At 53.0% G+C, this 23,449-nt stretch overlaps 1 protein-coding gene across 1 annotated transcript in view; it reads left to right on the top strand.

Annotated features, from left to right (window-relative positions):
• DPP6 (dipeptidyl peptidase like 6) overlaps positions 1-23,449 on the top strand; it is a 772,951-nt gene that overhangs the window by 624,913 nt on the left and 124,589 nt on the right. The window contains exons 9-10 of the mRNA XM_060155875.1: positions 16,852-17,006; positions 18,511-18,608. Of these exons, the coding sequence (XP_060011858.1) occupies positions 16,852-17,006; positions 18,511-18,608 (253 nt within the window). The remainder of the gene's footprint in view (positions 1-16,851; positions 17,007-18,510; positions 18,609-23,449) is intronic.

Below are 23,449 nucleotides of genomic sequence, written 5' to 3'. Positions count from 1 at the left end.
ATGAGATGCTTGCGGTGAGTAATGTGCAAATCACACGGTGCTGATGATCGAGGTAGGCTGCGAGCACGGCGAGGTAAAAGCTCCTTTTGCCTCCTGGCTTGATGTTCGCCGATTTCTTTTTTAACTCCCATTTAATTCTGCTCTCGGCACCTCGGATAAAACATTTAGTGACCGAAAAAGGCTGCAGATGCACGCGGGAATAAATAAGATTTTCTGTGTTTAGAATGAGGCCATTTATTTCCGAGTACAGATACATCAGGCAGGTTATTTATGTCTTTTGCAGTTTTCCAGGACCCCGATTTCTCCGGCGCTTTGGTTTTCCCCAGTCTGTACAGCAGCGGGGGTGTAGTGGCAGGCAGTTATTAACACTGAGAACCCACGGGGCCGGGTGTTTCAGGAATGATCCCAAACGCTGTCTCACCGTCTGCATCTGTTCTGATCTGCATCTCGCCTCATTGAAAGATGACTCTGTAACACTGATATGACCCAGACGGATGGCGCCTCCGAATGCTGAGCCGTAGCCCGAGCTGCCGGACTGCTCGGGGCAGGCAGGGGAAACGGGCTGTAGGCTCAGCCCTTGGTTGGCCGTGCCCCGGCAGTGTTTGGACGAGCAGTGGACCAGGAATCTGGACACTGAGCCAGCCCCACCCTCTACCGTCCTGCGAGTCTGGGAAACAGCCCTGGGGAAGTGTCCACTCCACACTCGCCAAGGCCAGAGTCCAGTCAAGACTCAGGCACTCCCTTTGAGCAAGCTGCCCGTGTCCCTGGGCCTCAGCTTTCTCTTCTGTGAAATGGAATCACAGAAGCAGCCCCACGGTTGCTAGGATGTCAGTAGGTGGTCGTAGCACCTGGCACACGGTGAGCTTTGGGTCACTAGTAGGACAGGTGACGTACCTGCCCTTCCCGTCGCACTAGATTACGGTGACGCTCAGGGCACGTGGGGCCTGTTGGTCCCAGAGCCCAGGGTGTTGTCTGGTTGCGAAAGTGGTCCTTCCTGCAGCATTTATCAAGAAGAGAAGAAGCAGCCAGACTGGGAGAAGCTGAGCTCAGGCACATGTGAGCGAGGCTGGGAGGCTCCAGAGAACATTCTGCGAGTCAGAGTCAGAGGAGGACCAGGGCAAAGTGCTGAGCTGGGTCCTGTCTTCACAGCAAGGCACCTCCCCTCCGAGTTCCAGAGGCACAGCTTCAAAAAACATACCTGTAGGCGATCAACTCTGTAGGGTTTGGAGGCCCCCAGGAAGCCCGAGGCCCCGCCCCTTGACCAGGAGATAAAGCCTCCCCGTGGGAGAAAGGGGGAGCCCCGTGTTTGCGGTGAGGACACAGCCCCAGTGGATTCTGCCTTCTCTTCATGGCCTTTGGCGCCTGATCCTGTTGGGTGCTTGTTAACAAAGCCCCTCCCTTGTGAGATCCCCCCAACCCCAGAAGTACTAGCACACTCTTCTCAGGCTTCTGGAAATTTCTCCCTGCAGTTATTTTATTCACAGAGAGTTTCTGGCAGCCCCTTTCCTTTGGACTGCACTTGGCCAAAAAGCATTAGAGGAAACAGAGCAGAGTTCACTTGATTTTAGACTTTCGTATGCTCTTTGCATCTTGGCAAAGGGAGAATTAACTCATGGTGACCGTTGCATTTCACTCTAAAATGAAGTTGAAATTTTCAGCCAACTATTGTACAAATTTGAGAAGATTCATTAAAGAACTGCTGATCCTACAAAACACAACTAAAATATACCGCCTTTATCTTAGAAGTGAGTTCCCTCAGAGGATGGGGACTCCCACTGGAGCCCTTCTCTAACTCAAGGGTCAGCTCCTCAGAACTGGAGTTTTGTCTCCTGCCCTGCATTATTCCCAGGGCCGCGGGAACTCACAGTTCCTGCTCCACTTAGAGCTGGTAGTGTAGAAGGTTAGCTAGGAATGAGTGCGCCGGAAGAAGGCAGTGGGAAGGGTACCGGGTGCCGTCGCAAGCTCACCCAGAGCAGAGACCCGTCGGTCCCGGGGAGGGAGAAGCTGACCTCACCCCCTGGAAGAGCTGCTCTGTAATTGGCCCTGAACCACTTGATCTCCATTTGCCTTCCAGCCCTGTCTGCTTTACAGTGTATATATTTGCATTTCACTCCATAAATGGACCAAAAATCTTAGGCTCTCAGAAGGTTGCCAACCTGCAGTTGTCGAGGTGAAGTCGACCATCCGGTGAGAGTCGTGTCGTGGGAAGAGACGGGTCTTGGGGTCTGGCAGCCCTGGACTGACTCCACCACTTAACCCGCTGTCCGAACTGCAGCGAATTAATTCCTGGGCAGGAGCCTCACCCGCCTCCTCTGGCAGGTGGGAGGTGGCGCCTTGTGGATCCGCAGTAACCCGTGCAGCGCCCAGCACCACGGTCACTGTCAGGCTGTTGCTGAGTTACGGCTGTTGCTGCTTGTGCTGTTGCTCTCGGAAAATGCCACATTGGTAACAAACAGAACGATTTCCATTTCACTTTTCTGACCCTGGGTGTCCACGACCCTCCCAGAAGCACACCTTCACCCCACCTTTTAGCACTGGCCACCACAGTAGGGGACAGCGGTGCTCAGGACCTAGGAGTGGGGGACAGTTGTCACTCTGGTGGTGACCAGCATTTAACCAGGGTTGGGGTTTTGCCAGAAAGTGAGCCATGGACCAAGACGGGTAGCTCGGCCCAGCTCCCGTCCTGGCTCCCGGGGAACCCCGTGAATGTGGCCGTCGTGGGTATTTCTGTGGCACCACCACTGGTAGTTCTCACGCTCTCACTTGCGGAGCATTTCCTGTTTGCAGGACGCTTGTGCGGGACGATGCCCTGTCGGTGCTGCTCTGATCTCAGGCTGTCCCGGGGCCTGGACGCGCAGGCTGGGCTAGAGAGCTGGGGAAGTCTGTAGGATCCACGTCAAAGGCAGGGGAAGCCCTATGGACGGACGTGACCCCACGGGATGGGCCCCCTTGGCTCTGATCACCTCTCTTTAGTCTAGTTCAAGACATCTATTGAGCACTCACTGTGTGCCGCGCACCGTGTGGGCACCATGTTTGCCCTCCGGCCTGGGGTGTCTTTCTCACTGGATTTGAGCAGCTCTGGACACAGGAGGTGGGAGGCCTCCCAGGGGCGACCTGATCCCGCTCCGCCAAGGCCTCCCCTCCCCCTCCTCCAGCCCCGCCCAGACTCTGAATCTTGCCTTTCCTTCCTCTGAACACTGCAGAACTAAAATGTAGTCCTCAATTGTTGGGTTGCCCAAGTTACAAAACAGGACTTAGCGAGGGTTTACGGGACTCGTGTCATTGTTCAGTAATTCGGCTTAATATTATACGCGGGCGCACGAAGGTGCACGCCGGGGGCCAGCCTGGGAGGGCCTGGGTGTGCAAGTAGTACCAGCACACACCTGTTGACGCCCCAGGACTGTCCCCGTGTGAAATCCATGGAGCCCTCCCGCTCAGGCCATGGCAACCACCTCGGCTGCTTCAAAAGAAGCGGGGGAGGGGGGGGAGGGGGGGGAAGTGGGGGCTTCCCCCGGACCATCGCCACCACCTCTCCGTCCTCTCCCCTCCACGGGCACAGCTGGTTTCGGAGGAAGAACCCTCCGCTCGGGTACGTGGTCTGGGCTTGGGGCAGAGTACAGCTCACCTTCCCACCTGGAACTGGGACCTCGCGTCTTCAGCCTGAGGCACACTGAGCGACTGCAGGCTGAGGCCAGGTGCAGGACCGGGAAATTCAGGGGGCGGGAACAGGTGGGGACGGCGTGGGCTGTGGGCAGTGGCTTGGCCCTGAGCTCAGAGATTTGCCAGCTTTGCAGCCTCCCGTCCACGCTAAAGGCAGCGCGGCACCACTGTGTGACCGTACCTGGGGTGACCTGGATCCCCCTCCCGTCGTTCACGCCGAATTTCTGAGCTGTGTCTCCCTAGTCAGCACCTATCTGTACAAGTCGAAAGGCAGCCTCTCGTTCTTTGAACAATAGAACCAAGACTATTTCATAATTTGCTGCAGTTATGGGTGTGGAAACTGTTCCGAGTGCTGTTTATAATTCAGTTAATTAACTTTCTTTTTTAGAAATAAATACAAAAACTTGAGACCTAATTTCCTGATGCACATTGTTTTTGATATCCATTATTTTTAAAATACGTTTTCACTGATATTAAGAAATAATTATGCAGACTATCTCAGGCTGATTAAGGTGACTATTGCTCTGTTAGGATTTTCTTTGAAAATATGTAATGTAATGAGCTTTTTCTGCAGTGCATCCTAAAAGGAAATATTCTCATCTTCTAATTTTAAAGCTGAAGTCAATGTATAAAAGAAATGTTACATATAATTTTAAGGCTATAATTTTGCTCTGTGGTGAAAAATTCTAACTTTCAGAAGAGGACAAAATAGTCAGCACTTTTAAGAAATGGATTCTTCATAAATACAAACGGCGGTAAATCTCAGTTGGTAGTTAAGTCACTATCCAATTAAAATTCTAATTTCAGAATGTCAGTCATTTTTAACTTTCTTGTGAATATTATTAACAGGATGATCAGCTTTGGCAAAATACGAGGAAGAAAAATCTGACTGTCTAAGGAAATTAAAAATCACTGTGGGGTTGATAATACATTTTACCTCAACCGATCACTATTACAGATTATTAAGTTACTATCCAAGAGTTGTGGGGGAGCGTTCTCTTTTAAATGGAACACATTTCAGGAGCTGAACTTAAAACCATTTCTGGTCAGTGCCAGGGCACAAATGGCGGACTCTCTCCAGGGCTACCTGACCACCTGGCAGCTGGCCTTGCAGAGAGTAGCAGTGCGGGGGGGATGATTTGCAATCTGCTGACCAAGTTCCTGTTCATTTCATGTTCAGTGGCACGCACAGGATCCAAAATCACAGGTGGGCACAGGGGCCGTGGTGGGAGAGTGGTAGGAAAAGCAGAATGGAGATGGGAAGATACCAAATAAATGTCTCTTTCAGTATTTTCCACAGATACACTCCTTTCACATACTAGCTGTGTCGTTTGAGCCATTATTTAAACTTTTATCCCTTTAAGTTCCTTAAGGGAAAAATAAAGGTAATAATGTTACCTACCTGGAGTGGTTGTTTGGAGGGGTAAATGAAAACTTACTGAAACACGCACGCACGCACGTGGACACACACGCGTGAACGTTTTGCCTGTAAATTTTGATGGGAAGAATGATTGGCCCAGACCTGGGGTTAGGGGAGGGGTCACAGTGAAGTGCTGTCTGTGTCAGGGCTGCCAGACGAGGTAACCTCCGCTTTCTTCTTCACTTTGCCTGGATCAGCCCTGTCTTCCTAGCGTTACTATCCTCGCCAAGGTCTTCTTAATTATAAAAAAGAAAAGTGGGGAGGAGTTCAGTGGGTGTTGGTTTGGGATTTTTTTGTTGCAGGCAATATAACTTTTTACAAAATGCGCCCAAAAGCGCTTTACAAAATGAACAATGAAAAAGCAGCAACGCTTCTTGCCCTGAGCAGCTAGTGTATCCCCTGAGGCTTGCTGTTCCCAGTGAGGCAGAGGAAACCCGCCAGGGCCCTCCAGGGAGCGTGAGCCATTTGCTTTTTCTCTCTTCCAATTACCAGGACCAGCGGCGAGGGTGATCGATAGTGAGGTTTCCCTGATGGAGAGCTGGTTCTGTCACCAGGTGCCCAGGCACACCAGACACAAGGCCGTACCACAGTGGCCATATCAGTTTGGTCCAGGCTCATCTTCCATTTGAGCTTCTGCTCCCTCAGTTGGGACCCTGCCTACCAATCTCCAAAGACCCAGGCTGATGTGCATTCCATGATAATAACAGATGTTGTTCAGGACTTGCTAGTGTATTTATGTATAATAACTAATATAACTCTTACGACAGCGCAGTGAGGTAGATACTGTTATCATCCCCATTTTACAGATGAGAAAACTGAGGCACCAAAAGACTGAGTCACTTGCCTAAGGTCACACAGCTTGTGAGTGGCCCTGCCAGAATGTGAAGCTCAAGAGTCTAGCTCCAGGGTCCACCCTCCTGAGCACCGCATGCCGACGTGTGTAGGGCAGGACGCTGTGCACATGCCTCCCTCCAGGTCCCTCTCCATGACGCCTTCGGGGATGGGCAGAGTCACCCTCCCGTCCGACCGCCACCCAGTGGTCAGCACTGTGTGATACCTGACTTAGCACACGTGCTACTCATTGAACATTAGAGCAGAACAGAGGAAAACGAGGTCTGCCACCACGGTCGACACCGTCCTCCCCATCCACCTCTGGTCCCTCCAAGGATCACATGCAGCCTCTCCCCCCCTCACCCACCCCTCCCCTGCAGCCCCTGGGGAAGTGACTGCCCTGCAGGGATCTGCATGGTGTCTGCAGAAGCCCAGCCCAGTTCACGCAGGCTCCCTCTTCTCTCCTGCACCCGACCTCCCCACCCAAAGACAGCACACAACTGACACTGGGCCAACAAGCCTTCATTGCTTGGGGTCTTGCATGATTTTTTAAATGCAGGCAAAGTCATTCTGCAGCAAGAGCCCCTTCTGCCTGTGGCCACCTGCCCTGAGGATGAGGGAAGTCAGATGCTTATGTGCAGGTCTCGTTTTTCCTGGTCCCTGGTAAGGTTTTTCCCTTTTGTGTGAGATCCTTAAGGCAGAAGCCAATTGCCTGGGTCTCTTCTATACCCCAGAGCATGCATCGCAGCGCTCGAGGAGCTGGTGTTCAGCGTGGTCACTGGGGGAAGGTCCTGGGCACACAGGCGGGAATGTTGACCTTGAACAAGGGCCCGCGACCCCACTCACTGACACCAGCACGCCAGCAGCTTTGGAGCTCTGGAGGCCACCTCCAGGTCCTCTGTGGGCAGGTTGGCAGGCAGATCAGGAGATGCTCAGAGAGGCCGGGGCCGAGGAATAGGGGGCCGAGCTCGTGTCCTCACCGAGCACCAGGTCTGCTCTGCGCCTCCCGCCACATCCCGAGTGCGCCCGCGCGCCCGGGCCTGCCTTCAGGCTGGTCTAGACTCACAGATTTCCAGTAGACAAAGCCTGCCGCAGCCTTGGCCACCCTCTGCTCGTGGCTGCTGGTTACTTTGCCAGGAGCTCAGGAAACAGGATGGTGTTCTGTCTGGTGGCAGACATTCTAGAACCTGCTCAAAGGAAGTTCCGTCCACATCTAAGTCAGGGTGGGGAAATGGGCCGTGGGGCCTGGTCGGGGCGTCTGCGAATCCAGGCCCGTGCCTGGTTGTCCGTGGGACCAAATAAACTGTACGCCACCATACAGTTAACTGTCCGTCCAGTATGTGCAGGTGCTCTTGTGATGAACGAAATACAAATTATTCTAAAAGACACATTGACTATTTCAAACTGGATTAAAATGTGGAATCTGCAGTGTTTTCCTGTAAGGAGGTGTGCTCGTATTCAGAAAGGTTGAGAAAAAGTAACGTAAGCCAAACCCCTGATTTCACAGTCAAGGAGGAGAGGCCCAAAGCCGCGGGATCAGAGCTGGGGTCCGGGTCTCCCCAAGGCGGCAAGTGGCCTCCGGAGTAGCAGGTGGAAACCATTTTCTTAGGCGATGCTATTTTTGTGTGGATTTTTCTCCAAAAGTCACTTTTCATTCTACTAGGACATTTCTCACGGTTGTGGGGCCCAAAGCTCATGTGACCTGGGGGACCCTCCTCAGAAAAAAACTCTGATAATGAGCACAAGATTGGGCCTGAGAAGGGGCCCTGTGTCTTCAGCTTCTCCAGCCACCGGCCTGTGTCCCTGCCAGGTTCACCTTCCTGCAAGTTCTCCAGACTTGGCTTATTTTCCCCGGAAAGCACACCTTCCAGCTCAGGGCCCCTGATGTTTGCGTGTGTTTGATTATCGTTTGATTATCTTCCTGATCAGGACCTTAATGCCTCCTTCACACCAGCATGAGAATTTAGAGTAAGGGAGGGGATGCGGGGCGGGAATCTACTTACACGTGAGGCACGCGGCTCAGGAGCGTGGGGCCCTCTTGCCCGGCACGGGGGGCAGCAGGAGGCCCCAGGAGGCAAGGCTCTGCCCCCAGGGCCGGGCCACGGGACCAGCACAGAGACCAGAGACTGGCTGGCTCTTCCCTCCCCGTCCCCGAGCCTCGGGAAATCCAGCTCTTAGCAGCACCTCCTGCCTTCCTCACATTTGTCTGAATCCTGGCCGAGGCCCACGCTGGGACCCCCTACTTCAAAAATAAACTTGAATTCAGACGGAGAGCTTCGTTCTAAAGTGCTTCCTCAGAGGAGGGGTACAAGTCAGCAAACATGGTTCTCGTTCTCCGAGTCACTGAAAGAACGTCGTAAGAGCCAGTTTCTCTGTGTGTCCGGCACTGAGCGTGTCCTCTGTCTGCTTTATTAGACGTTTGGTTATCCACTGAGTGATGAGTGGGCGGACAGCTGGATGAATGAACATCTCTGACACGTGGTCCCCTGCCCGGGCGTGGAGCGGGTAAATAGAGGGCAGCGGCATGAGTGCTGGAAGCTCCCTCAAGTGCCCACGGTGAAAGTGAAGAGGAGAGAGCAGGGAAAACCCAGAGAGATGACCACGCAGGAACAGGAGCCCACCACACCGGCCCAGGTTTCCTCCTCCCTCCGCCATCTTGCTTTTCAAAGCTTTTCTTAGCTGAAGTTGTTCTCAGTGGTCTAAATACAAAGGCTTAAACAGTGGCCCCTGGAAGGTGGGCAGAGCTTGGCAGGCACAGCTCTCCTCTCCCCTCTGCACCAGCTGGGAGGCTGGGCTGGAGCCTCCTGGAGGTGCGCTCCCTCAGGTGTCCCATGGCTGATGCTGGCTGCTAGCTGGGCCCCGAGCTGTGCTGGCAGGGACATCTGACACGTGACTGGGCTTTCCCACAGTGTGGTGGGCGGTCTCGACGGGGAGCAGCCCAAGCCGGAGAGAGCCCGGAGCGGGAGCACACGGCCTCTCGTGACCCAGCCTTAGAAGCCACACACGTCACTTCTGCATCCTGTTGGTTCAGCGGCTGCGGAGGACTGCTCCGGGTCCAGGGGAAGGGACCAAAGCCTCACCTCTTATTAATGGAAGGGCGTCAAGTCCCAGAAATGTTGCCAGGGCCAGTTTTGGAAACTACTGTCTGCCACGCCAAGCAAGGTGTCGAGCTCAGTAGAGGAATTTATACTAAGGTATAAACGACTCCCCAGGGAGACAAAGAGCATTGATAACCCAAAAATGACGTCAAGAGGGTTCTATGCGTTCAGCCTTGGAAGATGCTTCTGATGTTTGTCTACACCAAGTGGCTGTGCACCCTAAGATCTCCCCCAGATGAGTCCACCCAGTAGTTAAATTCACGGACCAAGTGTGGCACAGGAGCCTACAGGGCCTCGGGAAAAACAATAAAAGGTAATCGGTCAAGCTTACGAGACTGGGGGTTTGGAAGCCATAGACACACAGGCCTCCTGTGAACCTCTTGCTTTAAGCGATGGTCTAGCCACTTCTGCAGCAATTATAAATTCAGGGACATCTTGTTTTCTGCTTTTGGAGGCAGTCTATGAATTTACATGGTATCTCTAAGATAACACAGTCTGCTTCCTGACTACTGCATTCTCGACAGAAAATCCAGGCAGCAGGGAATTCATGGTGTGGCTGGCCCGCCCCAGTAGTAAGCTGGAGCATCAGACACGGGAAACAGCTAAAGTGTAGAAACGGCGGACAGCTGAATTGGAGGCGGGGTGGGGGTGTGTGTGTGTGTGAGCATTCTCAGTGTTGCCGCGCCCCAGCGGGGCTGTCTGTGACCTCTGGCTGTTCAGAAACGCAGAGAGAACGCAGAAGTGTCTCTGCACCCCTCCCCCATCCCGAGCTACACAGCTCATAGAAATGTGTGTGTGTGGTCAGATTTAGCCTTCTGCTCCTGATAAAAGTGGGTCTTGGCCTTCCCGCCTGCCCCAGGAAGATGAGGCTGCAGGAGCCGGTCCTGCAGGAGCACGTGCATTGCAAGAGCCCTGAGAGAACATGGCAGCAGGTTCCCCAAAGGACTCTGAAGCCTCTCATTTCCCTTCTGTCTCATGTTTGCGGCCCCTAGTCTGCCTTGGGGTTCTTTTCAGCCAGACCCAGTCCCTTGTGGCCTGTCGGCCTGGGGAAGCCTGGGCTGCAGCAGTCGGGGAGACGCAAGCCTGCCTCTGTCCCCGGCCTCCCGTGACCCACTGTCTCTCCCCGCTGCCTCTCCCCACGCCCTTCCAGGTCTGCACGACCCTCCATCACCCCTGTGGACCCCCATTTTCCGACATCTGGTGCAGAGGTCGCCCCCTGGGGGATTGCAGGTCCAGCCTCAGCTTGCGAATGGAAGTAGAAGTCACTCTTCCTTGTTAAAGTGCTGTCGGAAGACAGATGAGCGAGTGTCCTTTCCTGGGCGCGGGTCCTTTGCAGACCCCCTAGATGGCTGGCACTCTGTCTTCTACTTGCGAGTGGTATTGACCTACAGCTCTAACTCCGTGGATTTGTCTGATGTTGAGGACCTCAGGAACTTTGTGACCTACTCTGGACCCCCTAGGTCCGTACTGTGGCGTTTGCCACCTGCTTGGTCTACAAAGTCTCACCTCGTGTCTGCTCTCCAGCCAGCAGGGCAGGGAAAAGGCAGTAGTGGACCCCCCTTTCCTTTAAAGGAGGACCTGGAGTTACTCAGACCTTCTGACCTAGCCCATGGACAAGAGTTCCCCCCTTCACACCTGGCTTCACACCTCCCCCCGCTACACACAGGAGGCGGGGAAGGGTCTTTATTCTGGAAGACCATGTGCCCAGCTGTGATTCATTGCTTCCTTTCCTAAAAGAAAGGATGGGTTATTGGGGAACAGGTCACATGCCACCTCCCCAAGAGCTTTCTCTAATTTCCCCCCAAAAGAAAGAGACCTGTGTCCCCAACCCCTACCGTCCTGAGGTTTCTGCTCACCTGGGTGAGGGGTGGGAGTGGTGGTCATATTTTGTTTACTACATTTCAGACTACAGAATTTCATCTCTCCAGTGCTCTGGCCTAGGGTTTAGGATGTATTGAGCCGTCAGTCTTCAACTCCATCAAGTTAATTTCTCTCAACCTCCAGTTTCTCAGCTGTAAAAAGGGGCTTAATCCAGGGTTCTTGTGAGTATCCAAGATTAGCAAAGGCAAGTGAAGTATGTGGCGAGGGTGAAGGCTGTAGAATAAAACATGACGTCCCTCGGGCGCACATGCACTCGTTGGTCATCAGGCTCAGGAAAGGACGGTGGAGGTTTCCCTGCCAGGCGTGAGCAGACACAGTGGGGCGTGGGGGGGCCTCGGGGGGCACAGCGCAGGAGAGGGGTCCGGGCAGGAGAGCCGGCCGTCTGAGGAGCGAGGAGGCCTCGGGCTGTGGCTCTGACCCTGAGCCTGGCTCTGAGACTCCTGCTGCTGTTGTGTCCCCGTGGTGATTGCTGGTGACTCTCCTGGTTGAAGACTGTGCGGGGAGCGCTCGGCAGTGACGCGCCGGGTCCGGGCCAGGAGGGCGGGCGGAACCTTGGCATGTGATTGCAGGCGCTTAGATCTCAAGAGGAGCGGCTGATCTAGCGCCGGGAGGGCTGTCAGGAGCAGATGAGTTGTTTCATGCGAAGTGCTTGCAGCACGGTCCGGCACATGTTAAATATGTGTTCAACCAAAAAGTGTCCTTGAATCTGACTGGGGTTCAGGAAGGGTCCCAGTCACAGCAGGTCCCCAGCATGTTGGGTGGAAGCTGAGACAAGCCAACTCGATCCGCCCATTGGAGGCTGGGACGGTCCGTGCCAGGGCCTGCAGGATGCAGCCCAGCACACTCAGCATCAGATGCGTGTGTGTGAGTGCGTGAGTGCGTGTGTGCATGTGCGCCGGGGGCGGAGGAGGCCAGGTCCAGGCCAGCTTGTTGTTAGGGCTTAGGCCAGTGGGCACCCCCCATCCTTGTCAGGTCTGGCTTAGAAATTCACCCTGCTGAGTTTCAGGGCGGAATTCAGCTGACTCTCTCCTACCAGCGTTCTCCCAGCAAGCAGCTGGTTCTATGGCAGCCAACACAGTCATGACCTTGTGCGGACTCCTGGGGCTACCATAACAAAAGACCACAAACTGGATGGCTTTAAACGGCAGAGATGTGCTCCAAGTCTAGAAGCTGCAAGTCCGAAATCAGGGTGTCTCTTCCAGCTTCTGGTGGTGGCACGCTTGCTGCTCCTTGGCTTTTAGACCCATCACCCCACTCTCCGCCTTTGCCGTCACCTGGCATTGTCCCCTGTCTGTCTCTGTGTCTCTTTACTTTTCCTCATGAGGTCACCAGTCATATCAGATTAGGGGCCCCTGCCCGCCTCCAATACGACCTCATCTTAATGTACATCTTAATTACATCTGCAGTGACCCCATTTCCAAATAAGGTCACATGGATGGGTACCAGAGATTAGGATAGCATATCTTTTAGGAGGACACAGTTCAACCTACAACGAACTTTTAAGCAGAACCTACTCTTCTTCTGTTCAAGTAGGTATATATACTCCCCCCCAAATAATTTGGAAGCCTGTTTCCTATATGCTAATAAGACCTTCAACTGAAAAAAACACACAACCTAAAAGATGCAAGTTGTGTCTTAATCAGGGGCCTTACTGAGGACTATAGCCTGGGAGAGAGCCTCTCAGATATCTCTGAGGGACTGTTCCAAAGAGGAAAGGGAGGAACCGGGATATACAGGAGTTTTTGCTAAAAAAAATCATGTGATCAAATATCAAAAAAGTACTGCTAATCACAAAAACCAGACATCTCAAGTTCATGATTGTAGGGCTTTTCTATGTATGAGAAGATTGCAGGAGTCTGGTCTCACGGAAATTATTCCTAGATGTGCATCATCACGATCTAGGGCCAGTATCCTGTTTTTCTCCATCCTGAATTCCCCTCAGGGCGCACCGTGGGCTGCAGTGGCTGGTGGCTTTAAGGCAACAGCATCCTTTGTTTACTGAAATGGCAGGTGACATTTTTCTGTCAGCAGACCATAGGCATGCATTTCCAGAATGCAGTGCCCGTTTGATCAGATGTGACATATTAACCGGCAAGTACACGAAAGTCACCCACAGAGCTTTTGCTTAAAAGGGGCTTGTGCCCTTCCCCCACCCCAGTATATACTGACTGTACTGCCTGGAGTGGGCCCGAGCGTCTGTGACAGAAAGCACCCACCGTTCCCGCGTTTCCCTGAGAACCTCCCTAAGTGATTCCAGGCAACTGTGGTGGACCGACCTTGGGGGCCCCCTCTTATTCTGCATTTGGAAGACTCGAGAATTCCTCCTCTTGGCTGGACTGGCCTTCATCACCTTGAACCCGAAGGGGATTTTGTCCTTCCGGGTATGGATATGCCCTTAACGTGTGCGGCGTGAATGACAGCTCATGTAGTGGACTTGGCTTCTTTGAGATACGATGCCAAGAAGTGAGGGAAAGGGGCCCAGATCCTGCCATGAGCTTAAGCTGCATGGATAAAAATTTCTGCCTCTTCAAGTGAGTGTCCCCAAATGTATCTTTCTTACTTGATTCTGAGAAGGTCCCTGGACAGGACAGGGAAGGTGGAAGGAAAGCTGTATCCTCCCGTTCTCACGAGTTATTTGTACTTGCTCAGAAAGGCAAGTTTCTCCTGTTGTTCCAAGCCAAGCGTTCATGCGGTTAATTTAGTTGATGAAATAGGGTTTTTTTCCCTGCAAAACTCTATCCATAAACTACATTTGATTCATGGCATTTAAGCCAACTGCCTCATGAATCTAGAAGCTTGAAGAGAACATGTGGAGAATAGGGACGTTCTCAGTTAACACAAAAGTGTCACGATTTCATTTGCCTGGTCCTTTTCCCCAGAGTTTCTTATCCTTACTTTATCTCTTTAATGAGCAGCTAACTCACAGGAGAATAGAAACACCAAGGAACAATGTGTTACAGGGCATTTGGGGAAAATAAACGGAAGCCACCCATTGTGTGTGGCCCGGCCTTTGGCACGGAGGAATTTCTGTTTTATTTGTGATCATCTTGCTGTGGGATGGAATTGAAAGGAACATTTGCCAACACACACACACCAGATATTTGTCATCCCTGAACTGTGTGGTTTCCAGATTCCCTTCTGACCAGCACATTTATTGTCTGAAGCCTGTGGTCCTCTTCTGCATCTGTGTTCTCTGAGCAGTGCATTGAGCTCAATGGAAATACTCTGGCATCTGCTGACAGAAGGGACAGAAATAGTACTTGTCAGCCCAGCATCAGGCCTCCCTTCTCCCCTGATTTTGTCTCTCTCACCCCTGCCTGTGTGACCCCCTGCCCTGCACCGACCAGATCAAAGCAGGAGCGTTTCCTTTTGGTCTGAGGGCAAGTTCTAGAAATGAGGTGGACCCATGACAGGTGGATGAGGAGCTAGCAGTGCCCTCCTGCACCCCTGGGCCCGTCTGGGGATGAAGGTGGCAGGACCCCCCCAGGCTGCTGATTTGCTGTTCTCCCATTTCAGGAGGTCGCTCGGGGTCAAAGGGAAGCCTCAGAAGAGCTGTGTCAGCAGGGACTGTGTTGTTTGCTTGCTCTTGTGCGGTGCTGCCTCTTCTAGAAGGCTTTGTCGCACCCACCGCTTTTCTGTGGGGATGTTCTGGCCGTGAATGAATGCGCCGTGAGAGCCGTGGCCAGGCTCGCGCAGCTGGTTTCAGGCGGACACCACCTCCTTGGCCCTCTGACCCTTGTGTCCCGCTCACTCCCAGTGATTCCCCTCGTGCGCTGATGTCCCCTCATGCCCTGATGTCCCTGCAGCACAGACGCCACTGAGCAGAATCCCCCAGAAGTTGCATGGCCAATGGTGCCTGTTTGTTCCAGCAGACCATCTGCTGGAGTCTGTTGTTCACTGTCCCACACGCGCCGGCCAGACAAGTCAGGTGGTGCTGGATAAAGTCATTTCTGAATCACTGCCTTCCACACCCGCACCTGAAAGTCACTTTGCTGGCCGCCAAAGACATTGGAAAATTACAAGCAATGGAGGGTTGGCTGACTTCCTTCCCCCCCCCCCCGCCCCCCCAGCAGACCTTTGGGTTTTTATCGGCTCTGCAGAAGCTTCTGAGTCATTTCTCAGATGCCGCAAGGTCACAAAACGCTGTCAGGGAGGACACATTAGAGGCAGCAGCTGTGCCCCTTGTTTGACAGCTGGGGGCATGTTCGGGGCCTCCGCGGTCGATGGCAGGACAGGGGCAGAACCCAGGACTTGGGGCCCCTTCACCATCCTTCACTGATCAGCTGTGCTGCCGGCCTGGGATGTGTCTGGGTGATGGGAAGTCAGATATGCCAGGGACTTCGTGGCGGATGAGACTCTACTGTCTGGTGCTGGCCCCGGGTCACAGTGGATCAGGGTCCCTGCAGGCTGCCGGCAGGCCTGGAGGAAAGCCCGCGGAGGGCCAGGGAGACTTATTTAGGGGGAGGCCAGCACTTTCTGAAGGGACTGACTCCTAGCATTGCTGCTGCGGGTCCCACGCAACATGGGGGCTTGTCCCACTAAGAAACCAGGCCAGTGGAGCCAGTGATGGAGGGACAGACTGCCTGGTTGGCCGGTCTCCTGGGAGAAGGAGTTGCAGTGCCCCACTTTCAGTCCTGAACTTGGCTGTGGAATGCTCTTGTAGCCACTGCAGCAGGGCCCTGACTGATGCGGCCCTGCCCCCCAGCCCCCCGGCCCCCGGCCGTCTCTATCCTGCAGCCGACAGATCCCTGTGCCCCCCTGGCCAGGCCATCAGGCTGGCCCAGCTCCTGGCCTTGCTGCCTTGCTTCTCTCATCTCTGTGACCCTTCCCTCCGGTGGCCATCACCCCTTGGCTCTGCTCCGATTCACATCATTCCCTGTGTGGTTGATGCACTCACTCTGTTTTCTCAGGCGCCTCAGTTACCTTTCTGTCCCCACAGGCTCACAGAGCCAGTTTATGGTCTACACCTAATAACGACCGTTGAATGGGACTCACAGTATGTGATTATAGAGCTGTATCGATCTTTATTTTAAAAACAAACCTAGGGGGACTTGGTTTATAAAAATACATGGCATGTACAAGGAGGAATCCGCGAACCTTAGAGCTGTTGTGCACCGAGATGCTCCTCTGACCCTAGCACTCTGATGAGTTGTACCTGGGAAGTGTCTTCTCTTGGCTTGTTCAAAAGACACAGAATTGTTCTTTCCAGAATAGATAACAGATCCTACAGCACTCAGCCCTAGTCAAAACTCTAATTAGCCAAGACTCTTTGGGGCGGGCAGGAGTGACGGGTGCGCCTGGTGGAAGCCTGAGAGGATTGCTGTTTCCTCTTTGGTCCCGTAGAAGAGAAGGCCATTCTGTGCTTCTGCCATGTGGAGTGAAACCACCTCCATGCTTCAGAGTGAGGAGCCTGCTGGCCTTGGAACGCCTTCCCCTCCTGCACGGCTGTGTGTGAGGGGGTCTGTGTGCCGGCACCCCTCGGCATCTCCTGCAAGTCGATTTTCTGGGATTCAACCTGCAACACAGTTTACTTCCTCACTTGCTTCTGCCTGGGTGTGCCCTGCTTCAGAATGAATGTATCTCCTCTAATTCTGTTTTTCTGATCATCTTAAAATAATAACCCACAACAGAACAATAATAAGTCAACCAGAAAGGACTTGCTGGGCTCATCGTACTCAAATTTGTGCCCCCCAAAATGGTTTTTAGACAGTTAGCCTCTGTTCGGTTGGGCCCTGATTGATTGGGTTTGATTGACTGGCTTTGCTGTGCTAGGGTTTGGTGGTCAGACCAGGCACCTCTGAGATGAAGGTGTATCCCGGGCGCAGGAAAGCCTCCTCAGGGGCTGTAAGTGACCCCAAGGGGGCGCGTGATTTTCTGTCCAGCTCCCGTGGTGCCTGGGCAGCGCTGGCCGATACTCCATCCATGCCATCCACCGTCCTCTGCTTTGTTTGTTTCCCTTAGAGGAGATTTTGAAGACCCACATTGCCCACTGGTGGTCTCCAGATGGTTCGCGGCTCGCCTACGCCACCATCAACGACTCCCGGGTGCCGGTCATGGAGCTGCCCACCTACACCGGCTCCGCCTACCCGACCGTGAAGTCCTACCACTACCCCAAGGTAGGCAGGAAGCAGCAGCAGGACAGCTCTGCATTATTCATCAGCTCCCCCGCCCAGCCGTCTCCCAGCGTGGAGCTGTGATAATCAGATGTGTTATGAGCAGTGCAGTAAACAGAGGCAAGATTAATTATTTCCCATTACATTGCATTAAATTCCCATTTTTGCTCAGTTGAATTTGTCGGCAGGTTTACTTTCTTTTAAATAATGCAGCTACCGTTAATCATTTGTCTAAGCTTCATTGCAACCAAAATACATCACCTCCCTTGTGAGTCCGTGGTGACAAAAACTCACACTGCCCACTCGGGGGCACCCTGTCCTCTAGTTCCTTTTTTAAATTCTGGGAGGTCAGAAGGACCCCTGTCTGCGCCTGGTCCCCTGGGCCTGGGCTGTTCTGTCCTTGGTCATGTTCTGACCCATACTGTTTCTAATTGCTTCCCACAAAAAGCCAGCAGAACAGCGAGGCTGCAGGAGTGGGGCAGGGGACGGATAGCCAAAGCCCGCTTTGTTAGCAAATCACAGCGTCCTGACGTGAAGGGAGGGCCTGATGCCGAAACCTCTACCGCCCACTCAGTTGGAGAGAGGCGGGTGCCCAAGAGAGTGGACGCAGCTCTGCCTGCACTCACCTGGTGACAGGGTCCCCACGTCCACCTGGGGCTGCCTTGGAAGGACCCCTCCAGCCTCTGCCAGTGAGCCCTGGGCCTCGGCTTCCAAGCCATCAGAGGGCTCTGGGAGCTGATGCCATGTGCCGTGTGTACCAGAAATACGGGACGTGCCGGCCTACAGTTTGCAGCAAGAGAGGCGACAATGTCCAAGTGAGGCCAGTGATGTCCCCAGAGTCCCAAGCCAGAGAAAGGAAACACCAGGTGTATCAGTCAGCTCAGGCTCCGTAACAAGCACCACAGATTGTGCGGCTTAAACAACAGACATTTATTTCTCACGGTTCAGGAGGCTGGAAGCCAGAGATCACCTAGAAATGGAATGGTTTCCCTGGTGAATCCTTTTATGAGAGCCCCCCCAATCCAGGAGTGATGTAATGACCTGAAATCCAGAAAGGTACAGGCCCCCTGATTTTACAGTGAACTCTGGGCAGGTGCTCTGAAATTGGAATTATAAAGCCCAGATGGCTCAGGATTTGGGGTTTCACGTTTTAATAGAAAATCAGCATATTCTGGCCAACAGAATTCAGATGTCCACTTCCAAATCGGAGGCAGGAGCTGGTGACCCATCTGATGCCTGCCCTGCGTGGGCCTGAGTCCCTCCCTCACCCCAGCATCTCCGACTGTGGGGGCAGAGGCGCCTGGGCCGTCAGACCCAGCAGCCTTGTCTTTCCTGCCCTGCCAGGCCAGTGCTTGTCCAGGGAGGAGGAGCAGGGGTGAGCAGCTTCCTCTTAAAGGACCGTCCTCCCCACGCTGAGCCTCTTATGAATCTCCTGGCAGACTTAGTGCCCAGGCCAGTCCAGGCGGGAGGCGGCTCACTCACATCTCTGTCCCCTTTTACTTCCCAGGCTGGATGTGAAAACCCCAGTATCTCCCTGCACGTCATTGGCCTAAATGGACCCACGCACGACCTGGAGATGATGCCGCCTGACGATCCACGGATGAGGTTTGCACCCTTTCCTCAATTATGTTAAGACGATAATAATGAAACCAGCGTCCATTTACATGGTCTCTTTAGGCTCAGATTTATTTTCCTGCTAATCTAAACATCCAAGAAAAAGGTCCATTTTCTGAAGTTTTCCTTACTGCTTTATGATTTGGTTTTTCTGGGAAGGGAACACCAGTCAAACCAATGCTACTATTTCTTGGCTTATGTCAGGCTCAGGTCAGGCCCAGATTCTCCGCCCTGGAGGCTGGGCTTCGGGGGCGGTGGGGGGCAGGTAGGACTGGTCAACCACCCACGTGCAGAGGGAGCACATGGCCTGGCACGTGGCAGACTTTGGAGGGCGTCCCTCGGATGGACAGATGCAGTCTTTCCAAGAAAACCCATGTAATCGGACCTCTTGTGAATGGCGCCCCATTTTCAGAGCATTATTTTAGAGCGTTACTGTCTTTTGCCAGCTCCAGGAACTGAGTGGTGAATCCTGTTCCAATAAACCAAATCTCCCAGTTGGTATAACAACCGTGTAGTTGGTGGAACATGTTGACAAAGGCAACTGTCCTGTTATTAAGGGCTGTAGGTGGATTTTATTTCCTAATCAAAAGAACTGAGTAAAATCTATCTTTGTGAAGGGGTCTGAACATCAATTTCATTCTGTCCCAAAGTTCAAGCAGTCTGGGGACTGGCTATACTTCCAGAGTCCACTTATATCAGCGTTAGACCTCGCTCTGTTGAGAGTATTGACGGGAGACTCAGAAGGAGAAGGGAATGGCACCAGGACCCACCCGTTTACAGATCTGCAAGGCTACACGTGGGCCCAGTTAAGTGGAGAACGATCCATTCTGAGGGTCAGCAAGTATCCAGCCCACATGTTGCCGTGACTCCAGCCTGAGTCTTCACTATTCAGTTACGGAACTCTCCATTATTAGTAGCTTCTGGCAGGAGCTGTGGCCTCAGCCACTCTTACTCCTCCACAGGCCCAGCGCGGGGCGAGGCACACGGGCACTTGGATCCACTGGTCCATGATGGCATGCACTCCTCCTGTGGTGGCTTCCACCGCTGTCCTTGGCAGGACCCATCTGCCTGGGGCCTCTGCAGGATTCCACCGAGGTTCTTTCAGCTCTTCTGTCTCCAGTGATGTGTAAAATGCTGTGAGGTCCTCAGGTGGACAGATCAAGCCCAGGGCTGCCCGCTACCTCTCGCTCCCCACCCTGGAGCGGCCTTCCTCCTCATGCAGCTGGTCCCTCCTAGGGGGGTGGGTCCTTAGTGTGCCCTGGCCCCTCCTAGGGGGGTGGGTCCTTAGTGTGCCCTGGTCCCTCCTAGGGGAGGGGTCCTTAGTGTGCACTGGCCCCTCCTAGGAGGGTGGGTCCTTAGTGTGCCCTGGCCCCTCCTAGGGGGGTGGGTCCTTAGTGTGCACTGGCCCCTCCTAGGGGGGTGGGTCCTTAGTGTGCACTGGTCCCTCCTAGGGGAGGGGTCCTTAGTGTGCACTGGCCCCTCCTGGGGGGGGTCCTTAGTGTGCACTGGCCCCTCCTAGGGGAGGGGTCCTTAGTGTGCACTGGTCGGGGAGTCGAATCAGTTTGGCTGATGATATTCTTGCTGGGATAGAAGAAACATTGCGATTATGAAGACCCAGGTATTTCATTGTTTTCTTCCAGCTCCATCCGTGCCAAGCCTCCTGGGGCCTGGTCCAGCAAACTCTCTGAATTAATATGGAAAGTCACCTGGAAAATTTAAGCCATCTGTTTGAGTTAATTGAAAATCTCGTGTAGTCCATTTGGTGATGCTGTTTCCGCAGGCTTGATTAGCTTCAAGGACAATGAAAAATTCACCTCCGTCAGGGCTGTTGAGACGCGGGCCTCAGGTTTTTTGCTTCTCCAGTTTCCTAAGCTAAACGCGGTGATGCTTTTCCTATGCAGTGTAAATCGCAGAATGTTAATGTCACACTTTCTCATCTCCTTCTCCGTCACAGCCTTGGGATTTTTCAGAGTGAGCGCAGATCTATCAGAAATCATGCAGTCGATGTGAGCAGCCGTTTAACGAGCATTTATTATTTGCGTCCGTTAGACTGAGAATTTAGCATGAATGAAACACGGAGGTTACGATGTAGGGGAAGGACAGGCCTTGAATGAATGGTTATAAGCAAGTGAAGGATTGCAGGCTTGAGAGGGGGCACGTCGAGTGGGGGGCCTGGAAGAGGAGACCCCCCAAGTCTGAGGCTTTCTCGCCCTTGCCCTGCCGATACTCGGGGCCAGGGGGATCCCTTGCTATGGGGGCTGCCCTCTGCATCGTGGGGACCTCAGCCACGTCCTTGCCTTCCCCCAGTGGGTGCACGTGACGGTCAGAGATGCCCCAGACTGGGAACCGCTGGTGCTCAGCCGCACGCCGGCTTGTCTGGGTCCAGATCCCAGTTCTGTGCTCTTCGCCTGCTCCATTCTGTGTCCTCAGCTGCAAAATGGGGATGAACATTAGTAATCAAAAGATTTGCTCTTGTGGGCGACCGTGAATATTAGATAAGTCACGCAGCACGGGGCTGTCATCCCATCTCACGGCTGTAAATCCTGCCTGTAGGCCGACAACACTCCCCTTTGGAACTCAGCCCTGCCCCGCCCTTGGAACTTCAGGTCCATTTCTAACTGCCGGCCCAACATCTCCCTTAAACTGGCCAGGTTGTGATTCTCAGGCAAAGTAAATGAGCGTGTGTTGAAGATTTTATTTAACTCATTAATTGATAAGGGAACCAGTGTGGTGTTAGAACCAGTCCAAAAGGCATTGATAAGCTAGGTGTATGTGGACAGTTTGACAAAGAAATGTAAGGATAAGTTTTGGGGTTACAGATACCCCGGGGCCCCAAACTATAACCTTGGGGGTATCTGACCCACCAGACAAAAATCCATGGAGACGTCCGCCCCAACAGGGGTGTCCAGGCCATCGCAAGCCAAGCCCGGCGTTGCACGGGAAGATACGCAGCAATCCCGTTTGCTCTTTGCAGGCTTCAGAGAAATTCTCTGTCTCTAAATGGCAACCCAAAGTGAACTCAGTGAAAACAGAATTCCACGCTCCCCCTGGAAACCTGCTCTGGGCAGCCTTCCCGTCTCTGCTCAGGGCAGCGACCTTCTGGCACTCAGGCCTCTGACTTCACTGTGTGTCTTCCACAGGGTATTTCTCCCATGTAGCCAGCATCCGATGGCGGCTCCCCTGTCCTGTCTCCCCTCCCGCCTCCCAGGGCCCTTTCCTGAACCGTGTCAGATCACTGCTCCCTCCACTCAGAACTCCCTGCGCTTTCCCGTTTTCTCCGGGGTAAAAGCCCAACTTCCTACAGTGGCCTAAAAGCCCCAAATGCCCATCTAGCCTCTACTCCACCTCCCCCCACCCTCCTCAAGTCTGCAGGGCTCACCCCTTATCCGGGGCGTGGCCGGGGCCTGGCTCTGCTGCAAAGCTGCTCCACACAGCTGGCCCGCAGGTGCCCCAGGTGCTGGCCAGCACCCTTCCCGCCCCACTCTAGTTTTCTTCACAGAAGGAATCCCAGCAGGATGTTCCCCACACTTTATTCCTGTGTCCCTTCTCCGCCCATCACCTAGAACATAAAACTCCATGAGGCAGGGATTTTGTCTGTTTTGTGCAAAGCCCGATCTCCAGTTCCGGAGCAGGGCCTGGTGTGTAGTACAAGCTTGGTAAACCTTTGCTGAATGGGCAAATTAAGTTTAAAATTAGCCAGTAAAGGGCTTCCCTGGTGGTGCAGTGGTTGAGAGTCCGCCTGCCGATGCAGGGTACACGGGTTCGTGTCCCGGTCCGGGAAGATCCCACATGCCGCGGAGCGGCTGGGCCCATGAGCCATGGCCACTGAGCCTGCGCGTCCGGAGCCTGTGCTCTGCAACGGGAGAGGCCACAGCAGTGAGAGGCCCACGTACCGCAAAAAAAAATTAGCCAGTAAAATGCTGTTTCATTGGAGCCACATTATTATGATGCTTTCCGTGCCCTTGTACATTGGATGTCTTAAGCTGAGTGCAGTTTAGGGGATCCTTTCTAATTACAGGAAGGTGATCTGACCTGTGACAAATCTGTGCTGTACACTATGTAAATGGCTCACAAGTCAGTTGCAAACGAACTGAATGTACAAATCTTAGTGCTGGTGCTGAAATCTCTTCAGAATAGTCATTATGATCTCAAAGTTTGTTTCAAAATTTGCAAGCATCAAGTGTCAGTAAAACTGAAGGTGAAACACTAATGAATGTTGAGTTCTCATGCTTTAGGTGTACTTCTTTTTTAGAGTTTTTGGTTCTCTGCTATTTTTACTGTACTGTTTCACTTAAATTTCCTACACGTCAACTTTGTGCAATTGAAATAAAACTGCAGTATATACATGTTAAAAACAAACAAAAAACAAAACAAAACAAAAATCCTATTTCAATAGGATTCTTGAAGATATGGATTTCTTTGGTTATCCTAGTACTTTTCTAAGAACCAAAACTTTTAAAATATTTAGCCATTGCTGACATCCTGCTGTCTCAAATACAGGATGCCACAGGGGAGACCACACTTTACCCATCCTGGGTTTTCAGCTGGGACTCTCACAACAAGACAGATTAACAAGAGGAGAAAAAAACCAGTTCATTCACGCGTGCGGTGCACATCACCTGGAAAAAATCTCAACAAAAAACAGCTCAAAGCATCTATTTACAACTACAGCTTTTACAGCACCTGCAACCAGGAACAATAAATTCATAGCGAATTAACAGGACAAGGAAAGCAGGTTTAGGGTTCCAAGGGCGGCAGCCGTGGGAAGGTAATAAACCAGAGGACCTAGTGGAGGAAGGTGTACTTGCAGGTTCCCCGGTGCATCTCTGGGC

Source organism: Lagenorhynchus albirostris, chromosome 8 (assembly GCF_949774975.1).
Source record: "Lagenorhynchus albirostris chromosome 8, mLagAlb1.1, whole genome shotgun sequence".
NCBI classification, from domain to species: domain Eukaryota; kingdom Metazoa; phylum Chordata; class Mammalia; order Artiodactyla; family Delphinidae; genus Lagenorhynchus; species Lagenorhynchus albirostris.
Note: the sequence above shows the minus strand (reverse complement) of the source record. Positions and strands in the feature narration are given on the sequence as shown.